General features: G+C 32.5%; 1 protein-coding gene across 2 annotated transcripts in view; it reads left to right on the forward strand.

The window, feature by feature from the left end:
* The window catches only part of LOC129958345 (coiled-coil domain-containing protein 134-like), a 28,375-nt gene extending 17,762 nt beyond the window's left edge, over positions 1–10,613 (forward strand). For both annotated transcript variants that reach the window (XM_056070765.1, XM_056070766.1), the window contains one exon: positions 5,905–10,613. In XM_056070765.1, the coding sequence (XP_055926740.1) occupies positions 5,905–6,003 (99 nt within the window). In that variant the 3' untranslated portion in view covers positions 6,004–10,613. The remainder of the gene's footprint in view (positions 1–5,904) is intronic.
* The last annotated feature ends 422 nt before the right edge of the window (positions 10,614–11,035 follow it).

The following is an 11,035-nucleotide window of genomic DNA, read 5'->3' on the forward strand; positions in this document are numbered from 1 at the left end:
TGGTAAATTCCACAGAAGCCCAAGAACTGGAACCTTTCGGTCTTCTTGCCTTTATTCAGTTTTGTCTTCAGTAGGAGAATGCTCCCACCCTCGAAGTTCAAACTTGGCAGTAGATAATAGTGCTTGCGATTCCGAAATAAATCTAGCGAGTTCTTCTTTTCTGTTGACGCTGAAAACACAATTATCAACGTAGAAGGACCTCATAAGTTGTTGGGCTGTTTCCTTGAGATGATCTGGAGCGTTTTTTAAATGAAGTTCTAATGTAGCTCCTAGAAGGAAAGGACTGGAGGAAATTCCGAACACAACTCTTTTGTGCTGCAGGATCTTGATATTTCCATTTTTTCTTCTATCCTTCCATAAAAATCTGAGATATGGTCTATCTCGTTCTTGTAATCCAATTTGCAGAAAGGCCTTCTTGATGTCAGATATCACTCCATATTTTTCAACACGAAAGCGATTTATGAGAGATGGAATGAGTTCTACAAGATTTGGTCCCTTTTCGAGGCAGTCATTAATAGAAGGTGTATTCTTTTCTTTAGCTGAACCATCAAAAACGGGCCGAACTTTGGTCGTCGAATTCTCCTTGAAGACAGGATGGTGAGGTAAGAAATGCTGTCCTTCTTTGATTTCTTGCATAGGATCAACTTCTTCAATAATACCCTCACTCTGCCAATCCTGAAAAACATCATCATAATCGGCCAACTTTTCGGCACGTTCTAAGGCTTTAATACGATTGTTAAGTCTTCGTTCAGCTATCTTTCTGCCATCAGGAAGAGGTGGATGATCATGTATCCACAGTAGACTGACAATGTAGCGCCCCTCGTTATCTCGTGTTACACTGCGTTCAAAATGTTCCTTAGCCGCTTCTTCTAGTTCTTTTCTACTTTGAGTTTCCGCAGGGTCATTGATATTCAATGTATCAAGCCTCCAAAGATCGGATATATTTACGTCGTTGACAAGTAGCGACATTAGCGTGCTGGAACTATCATTTTTATTAATTCCTGATCTTCCAATAACTGTCCACCCTAACTTGGTGTTCATCGCAATTAGATCAGGCTAAAGTTTTTTAATTTCTCCTGTGAATAATCTGGCTGCTGTATCTGCCCCTAATAATATGTGAATCTCCTTGGGATCGTTTTCATACAAACAAAGATTTTCATCTAAGCAAATATCACTAACAAATATACCCAATTGTTTTACTTCTTCGATGTTTTTAGAATCTAATTTGGGAAGAGAAGTGCAAATTTTATTCTGATCCATTACTTCTACATTACAACATAAATTATTTTCTGTATTACGCAATTTAATGGAATACATCTTGTGGTTTTCCCGCCTTTTAAGTCCTCCGAAAAGTCCATGAGTCACCGTTTGTTCCCCAAGACACTTCAATTTCATTACATCCGCTACGTATTTGCTGACATACGACCTCTGGCTCCCGAGGTCAATGATCGATCTAACATAGTGTTTTAAATCATTATTTTCGACGCTAACAATTAAAGTCTGCAGATAAACCTCCCTGGAACATAAATTATTCGCCAACGCGAAATTTTCATTTAAAAGATTATTCTCATCTTTACTTTCATTCAAATGAGTATTATTTTTCGGAACAGAATTATCTTGATTGCATAATATGGATAAATGTTTTTTACCACAGAGAGTACAAACTATTTTTGACCTACAAAATTTAGCAACATGAAATTGCTTTGCACAAATAAAACACGCAGCTTTTTTAGACAGTATACGTTTCCGTTCTTCCAAACTTAAAGTACGTACGTATTCACAATCAACAGCATCATGAACTTTATTGCAGAATAAGCATTCCGGTGTTTTTATTTTTACTTCAGAACTAATCAATTCTGAACTGCTAAATCTCTTTGCAGTGGAACATCTAGGATTATTTATTTTTCCACTCGATGAGTCATAACGCAACGGGTGAAATGAATATTTTTCTTTTTTCGAACTCATGGGAGAAGCATACATTAACGATCGTTCTTTTGCTTTCAGCTGAAGAGACAGGAAGTCGAGCAATTCATCTATTTCATATTTATCCGATTTCATGTTTTTATTATATTCTAAAACGAGATCGGGGGGAAGGCATTTTAACAGGATTGGGCAAAGTAGGTTTTCGTAGGTTTCTTTCAAAACATTAAGAGATTCAAGAGATCGGATTTCTGTCTGTATATTATCAAACATTTTTCTGAATGATACAATATCATCTGAGTTCTTTAATGGGCAGATACGCAGTAAATTATTCAAATGGGTATTAATGAGAACATCTGATCTTCCGAAGCGTTCTTTAAGTAATTTTATGGCAATTTCGTAATTTTCTGGTGTTAACGCAAATCCTTCTATGGTACTAAGGGCAGAACCACCTAGGTGTGCTTTTAAGTAATTAAATTTACTGACTTCACTTGATGAATCATTTTCATGTATGGCTGATTCAAAGGAGTTCCAAAATGAAAGCCATAACCTTGATTGCCCGTAGAATTTAGATATCGCAAGTTTTGGCAATTTAATGTTCGATGATTCTTTATAACAGGAACTTGGAACTATCAAAGAATCAACATTTTTTGTTCGTTCGCGTATTTTTTTGGTCGCTCTAAATTTCCAAGTTATAATTTTTTGGGTGTATTCCGATACTTCTTTTTCTAATTTGTCCTCGGAAACGAATTCTTCAATTTGTGAATCTAGATTCTTTAATTCACTTGACTCAACCGCAAGCTGCTCTAACATTTCTTCTAACATATCGACATTTACATCTGTTTTCGTTAGTTCTGTTTCAATAGTTTTACAAATTTTGGTAACAGATGTTCTCAATACTCCCCGTTTCTTTCTTAACCTGCCACTTTTATCATCCATTTTTAGAATTGAACAGTTCGAAATTTATATTCAGTAAGATTCAATAATATATAAATTCAATAATAATAATAAATCAGTTCAAAATTCTAATTTATATTTTTCAGCTCTAAATTGGAATAAACCACACCAATTATCCCGGCAGGGATGCCAAATAATATTCCAACACGAACAATCTCTAAATTAAAGGCAAGTAAAAGCACTTACCTTTGTTTTGTTGGTTGGAATCTCTTTTTGTTTACATACTGGTGGTGTTGTCTCCATCTGCAGCTGAAAATCTCAAATTTCTAATTAGTGGCAGGTTTAGTGAGTATGACTCATTAACACGGGGAACTCATCTTTAAGAATATTATTTTAATAGTTACTTGATTATATGTTACATGATTAGGAATATATTTACAAGTTAGAAGAGTATAAAACGCGTTCGTTGGTTGCCGCCAAATCGAGAGGAAGTCAACAAACCCCTGGTGGTGAGAAGGGAAAATTCTTTTCAGTTAAAACTGGTTACAGTTAAGGCCTGGTTCCCGACAGTGTTATTTATATTGAAAGTCGGATTTATCAAGTAAAAGTAAGGTGTACTCTCAATTTTTTGAGCCACTGTATATGAAGTTTCCTTCTGTGCATATCTGCTTGAATCAGACTTATTTTATGTTTGCCTGTCTATTCCAGAAATTAATATGTACTGTAGGAAACATTCTATATAACGTGATTTTACTTTGTTAAAAATGTGGCTTACAAATTCCATGATTTCAATTTCTTCATTAATTTTTTAAATGTTCTGTAGAAGTTGGGAAGAACTCATTTCTGCAAATAAAATTTTAAGAAATTAAATATAGGTGTGGAGGAAAAAGCAGTATTTCTTGAAGCTAAATTATTTTTTTCTTTCAGAATTTTGAACAACAATTTCTTTTAGATGATGCCTATTAAATAATTGCAAAAGCAAATCAAGAATTTTATACTTGGCTCTTTTTATATTCCTTTATATATATGCCCTTTTTATATATATTCATACAAAAAGAAACATTACATACACAGAGTTATTGCTATGAAATTTCTGTATTGCATTCTGTGGTGTACTTGCATATAATGACACTTGGAGCAAATGCCAAAATAATGCCATTTTTTTAAAACTGCAATCTGCATATCTTCCTCCAGAAATGTAATGCATGGTAGAGCTAATATTGAAATTGCAGTCAAACTTAAATAGTAATATGTAAAACATTTTGGAGCTTATAAGTAGCTGTTTTACATCCACTGTTTCGCATGTCATATTAATTGTCTTAATTTCGTAGTACCAACTTACTTAGTTCTCAAACTCATCTGACTTCTGGTGTGCTGCGACATTAGTTGTGACAAACTGATGCCCATAGAATACCAGTAAGAAAAATAGACCACAAAATCAAAAACAACGCAGGAAAAAATGTACAACTATCTGTTCTAAATTTTAATGTGTAAGCAAAATGAATATATTTACCATTTTGCTTAATGTTTTGCAACTAATGATGTTAATGGTTTAGACCCTTTAATTTAACCCTTTAGCATAACCCGCATAAAAGTATTAAACAGAATGCTTTTCTGAAAATCATTAAGGTCATTAGGTGATTATTTAAATTTCAATAATTGTGTATTATTTAATTATAAAATATATAATTAACCAAATTATATAGTTAAATAACTAAAAATAAAAAGTCCTTCTTGAAATTAAAAAAAAATCTATTTCCAATTTTCCAGGTCGTCCTTTTTCGACTTCTGAAAGAGTAAAAAAAAATCTTTTATCTTCTTGTATTTTGATCGTATTAAAGGCATTAGCGTGAGAAATATCAAACAGATCTTGTAGAATCATTCTCCTATTTTCTTTAATTTAATTGGACTTGAAATAAATTAAGATTCAAAACACAGGCAGCAAAACTTCTTAGTACAATAATTAAATCAAATTGATTTGCTTGAATCTGATTCAGACTCTAATATAATAGATACATGCATTTACATTTGCTTCTGGATATTCACTTTCCTGTTTCAACATGAAACTGCCTGTGATTGGAACTCATAGTGGACAGAGGAGAGAAATCAAAACAAGGGGGGGGGATATGTTCTCCTGTATTCAGCTTTTATTATTGATTATTATTAATTTATTAGTTTGATTTAAAGATAAATTTTTGGAAAAAAAATTTCTGTTCTCAAACTTCAAAACTTAGAAGTGATCACTCAACATATTTTTGAAATCTGAAATTTTTATGGACGTATTTATGAGATTGTAGGACAAAATGGAAGAGTGTCCCATTAAAATTTCAAAAGTTGAATTTTAAGAAGCTCTTTTTACTTCCCATCCTTGTTACAGTACTGATTGCAGTTTTCTTCACTACTGTCATATAAATTGGCAAATTGACTTTCTATAAATCATTGACTATGTTATTTTCTTAAGCATAGCTTTTAAGTGCATAATTGTGGGTTTTTTTGAAATTTTTTTGCAAGAAAAGCATTAAATGATTATCTTGTAAATCATATTATAAAAAAATAGATATTGAAAAAAGTCCTTACCTCCTTTGAAATTATATTTTAAGTCTAAAATTTGTGTCATGTCAAAAGATATTCAGATTTCCTCCCTTACTGTCTGGTAAGGAGATTAATTGCATTAAAGTTATTAAACTTAGTAGCTATTCCTCTTAGACTAACAATGAGGTCAGAAAAGCTTCCAGAAGTCAAAAAACTATTTCATGTGAATATCTATTCTTCCTTTTGTTTTATAATGTCTGTGTTTAATCATTTATTACTTGTATGTGCTAAAATGCCAGACCGAAAAAAAAGCCTTTTTTTTTTTTGATATTCAACCAAATTTAATATTTTTTTTGTAGTTAATCTCATGTTACGGAAATATGCACAACTTTGTTATTATTTATTAGAAATTAAAAAACTTTTTAAAAAGTCCTTGACTTTTATTTTTCAACTGAGATTATTATTGCATATAAATTCTTAATTTACTATCATTTACATACTTATAATTACATCCTAAAGCAAAGTCCATCTAATTTTCACCATACTTATTTTTAGGTACCTAAACCAAATGCTAATAATTTTCAACCAAAGCCGAAAAAGGTAAATATCAAGAAAGGACCACGAATGTCTAAACCAAGGCATACAGAATTGTAAATTAATATGGAAGGGAAGAATGTGTTTTTTTTATAAGTGCCAATTTTGAAGACATCAAAAGGACATGTGGAACTAGCATTAATGACACTGAGTATCACAGGTATCCCTGAAGTTTAGATCAGAAAACATACAATTTTCATTATATCACAATCATATTTAGAATGTCCACAAAAAGTGGAACATGCATTTCTTTCCTTTACTATTGCAATTAGATATGTACTTCCAATTGCAGTTTCAGCAAATATGGAACCCAAATGAATGAAATTACAGTAGCTTCTGTAGAGGTTAATAATGAAAAGTTGTTAAAATTAAATTTTTAGCAAAAAAAAAAAAAAAAAAAAATTTCAAGAAGTAAAATGTTTTCTTTCTCATTTATAAATACACAGATTAATTTTTTTATTTAAAAATTTTGCTGCGATATTAAAAGGACCGTTTTCCCATGCCTCAAACTGGTATGTGGGCTATCATTTGTTTTCTTTTTCTTGGATAATATACATATCACAAAAGGTAATATTCATTTGAATAATGATGCATTTATTACCTTTCATTAAATTTTGAAAAATGATCAAATTATGCGAACATTACTTGAAATACCTAAAAAAATTGTTTAAAATAAAAATCTCCGGCACTTTCGCGAAGTTGCATTTGTCTACTGATTCTTACATCATTTGTAACATCAAAATATGCTTCTTGAATTCATCTGCAAATATCTGCTACGTCTTCTCGAAATGTGTTGAACACAGAAGTACATAAGCAACTCCATAAATAACAGTGAACAGGCGTCAGATTAAGTGATATAGGAGGCGATTCAACAGATCCTTCCAAGCCAATCCATCTACCAAGGAATTCAGCATCCGACCATCATTTTACGTCTGCCATATGGTGAAGAGGAGCACCATCTAGATTCGATTACATCTGCAGAGGTAGTGGAAACCAAGGCTATTTGTCACCAAGAGTAAGTCGGCTAATATAGCAGTTAAAAGCCACTAAATGGCAATAGAAGCGGGAACAGAATGAATAGGAAGTATGACTTCATACGCTCAGAAATTTTTAGTCAGTTTCATATAGAGACCAGCAGACGCTAGAGGTTAAATTGTTATATTTTGCTTGAAAAGTAATTATTTACCTCCCGATATTCTTCTAGAGTGTACAATATTTTACAATGGGATGTATTGCATGTTATATTTATTATTTTGACATTCATAAGCGTATTCATGAGAATACATCTTGTAATTAATTTAATATTTCTGAAAAAATGGAATAAAAATAGAAATGGCATGACGGAGCGAGCATGTTGGCACCAAACTGGGCGGGCAAGTTGGCACCAGCGTATGAAGTTGACCTCGTGTTTTGAGTGATGTCGACGACTAATATTTTTTTCAGAGTCATGGTTAGAAACAGAAAGAAGACGATGAATCTACTCTCTGAACGTCATTTTTGAAGCAATAAAAGCGATAATTCATTAAGAAATGTAGTATTCAAAGGCTGCTAAAAGTTCCGGATACCTTGCGCTCCCTAAAACGTTACTGCCCAAACGCTTCAAAAGCCAGGAGTGACTATCAATTATCTGTCAGCACGAAAATTTTTCAGCTGTCAGGAGGAAACAGATATCGCAGAATATGTAAAACGAGCGTCAGATGTTTATTTTGGTCTCAGACCGAAAGAAGTACTCAAATTTGTTTATCAGTTAACTCTTTCATTAAAATGGAAAGTGTCTGATTAATGAAAGGAAAATTAATAAGTAAAAGAGGACTGGTTCAGTTTAATTTTAAAAAGAAACTCTTCCTTATCCATTAGAAAATCGGAAGCAACGAATCATAGTCGGGCTACCTCATTTAATGAAATAAACGTTGCTTCAATTTTTTCAAATCAATTTGCAACAAATATAGTTTCTGACTTGCGACATATGGAATATGGATCAGGTATATTCCATAGCTAATGCTCTCCCACTGGCTACCACCGAGAGCAATATAACAGCCGACTTTGTAATTACTGAAATAAGTCTACTGAATCCAGACATATTTCCCGATTCAGAATTTCTTCCAAGTTTCGTAATGGACCATCTCTAAGCGACATCTAATATAACAGTGATTCTTCGAGTTTGGATTGCATTTGCTCTAATCTGATGCCTATTGATTCCAACGAAACTTCCGCAGCAGAATATGAAAGAAATGCCATTCAACTGCTGCAGGTGTGTTATCTCCAGGTCCTGAAGTTTTGATATCAACACTGTTTCACCATTGGTAGAACTATGGCCATTATCAAAGGCTGGCACAAGACAAGAAATAAGAAAAGGACGAAGGAAAAGGCAGACTGTTATTTTGACACATACCTCCTGAAAGATGCATTTCAGGCAATAAACAAGCCATTGCGATAAAATGATTAAAAGCAATGCAAAAACCAAGACAAAAGTCGAACGAGTGACGTCTGTCTGTCCAAATTACATTTCTATGGAAAGAATAAACTAATAATATTTGAACTAAATGTTAGTACACTAGCATGAATGTAACTTCAAAAATAAAGTAGCCAAATTGTCAATGTCTGTATCACCTGTATTCTCATCCTCCCCAGGGAAGTAAGAATCTTGCAATTTACACTGGCTAAATTATTCTGTAAATACATTTTTTTAAGATGCTGGAATCTATGAAAACGGTGTTGGTATTCTTCTACAATTAAGTCAGCATTGCGATTACATATAATATAAATCATCAACATTTGAAAACGTTCTCTTTACTGAAACATATTCTTCTTTTGCAAAACTTAGCATCACACATACAATTGCAAATAAAGAATTTTTCTTTTCTGTATTCCATCTCTTTTCCGAGATATTTTAAATGTTCATTTTATGAAGTTTCGTATATAACGAGTCTTTATATTGGAATCTGAATATAATGTTTTCGTCTAAATTTGTGATCAGCCTCTCTAAATTTTAAAATAAGCATATATCTATACATTTTGTATATAGAAGCGGGAATCTGTGTCTGTATAGATGAATGTTAGAGTAATATTTTATTGACACTTAAGAAATGTGTGGGCTGTATAAAAATTTAATTTTCGTGACTTTTTATTATAAACCTCTATAGAAACTAAAGTGTTTTCATGGAGTTTTCTATCTTGTTTAAAGAAATTTTGTAATTGCAATAGTTAAGGAACTAAATGATTGTTCCACATATTTGAGCATCTTGTATTTGCGTCTGTGTCTGTGTTGCATCTGTGTTTCATTGAGATCAAACATCTACAATCATGACTGGTCCTCTTTTATTCATTCAATGATTATAAAAGAATTATGTGAGTACAGCCATTTTTACAAATGAGATACTTTGAAATTATATGTTTGATTTATGTAATGAACTAAATTTTTCTTAGAACTGAATTTTCTACTTTGTGTATTGTCCTTCTCACCTACCATCGGTTAGGGGTCGGTTATCCTCCTACCGATGACGGGACGGGCTTCCTACGGGAGAAAGGTGCACCGTGGCCTGTGAATGGCCCTTAGGACTGAACCTTAGTTCCCGTTAAAGCTGTGGTGGCGTCTAGTCATTCAGATTTTTTTCGGGCGGGTTGAAGTAGCTATTTGTTGTTACCTAGCATAACCCCACCACCAGAACACCTTAGATTTAGAAGTGAGAAGATTGGTTGTATGGTAATTGCTTCTTGCTTTCCTGAAAGGTAAAGTAATTGCGCGAGATCGAGTTACCTTCACACCGATAACAAAATACACCTCCCTCAGGAGGAATTGTACCATGGCTTGTAATGACCCATAGAATTCAATCATAATTCTCACCAGAATGCTGTTGTGACAATTGTCATTCAGACTACTCTGGATGCTACAGCAGAGAGAGGTAACTTTTTTGCAGTTGTCAACTATAAAAAAAATGTACTTAAATGTCCTTTCTTGTAGTATCCATGATAAAATATTTGAAGTAGGAAAGAGGCTAAGTATCTGCTGACTTTTGCTGATTAATAATTAACCTTTTTCCCCGAATTCCTTTAATCAGAATTATTTAATCTAGTGAATGATTTAAAATAAATTGGCACTTTGGAGGGAAATAAGAACAGAACAGCCAACAGATTTACTAATGAGACATCAGGAAGAAAAGAAAAGGAAAAAAAAAAAAATTGTATATCTTGTATTATCCTTTCTTCCACCAAAGTAGCTGATTATGCTAAATGATATCTGGAAATGAGATATTTATACTTGTGATAAATATTTCTTATCTGTGTCATTTCTGGTTGTGCATTTTTGCTGAAAAAAGATTTGCTATGAAATACTGAATAGCGTCTTTGTAGCCCTATTTCACAGTAAGAAGTTATTTCTCATCTGGAAATAAACTTAATGATCTTATTCAGTTACAGCATTAATAATGAGCAGATAATTTTATTCTTCATTCGTTTCTCATGGTTGGTAGAGGTCTATTATTAAACCTCTTTTGCTACAGCCATAGTAATGTCCAGAGGTGACGAATCCTTGATTTCAAGAACTTTGTCAACCCACTGTTCATCTGCAGAGGATCTATTTGAGAAATTTTTAAGCTGATATTATGTGTAGAATATTGGAATTTTTCCTGTAAGATGATGTTTGATTAAAATAAATTACTGGAAACTCATAATCTGCTCTTTCTTTATCCAGTTCTAACATTTATTCATAATATTTCAAATTTCATATAAGATAAATTACATTTAGCATTTAACCCTTTATATTTCGACTTCGCTTAAAAGAACCGCTTCATTCGCGTTTATATTTTTTATTATATGTCCGTTTATCCGAATGATATTCACAGGGACAGGAAAGCAGTGGATGGCAGGTAAAGGCAAAAGTTGGATTTTTAATTCATTAAAAAGTTATTCTATCAAATATATATGATACAAAACTGCAATTAAAAGGTGATGTAAATTACTAAAAAGGTATGAGATTTCTCAAATCTCTTTAAAAATATTTCAATTAAAAAGTCAATTTTATTCATTTCGATTCTCCTGAAATTATGTAATTTTTTTTTTTTTTTTTTTTTTTTTTGAAATAGTTTTAGGCATT

This window comes from Argiope bruennichi, chromosome X1 (assembly GCF_947563725.1).
Source record: "Argiope bruennichi chromosome X1, qqArgBrue1.1, whole genome shotgun sequence".
Taxonomy (NCBI): Eukaryota; Metazoa; Arthropoda; class Arachnida; order Araneae; family Araneidae; genus Argiope; species Argiope bruennichi.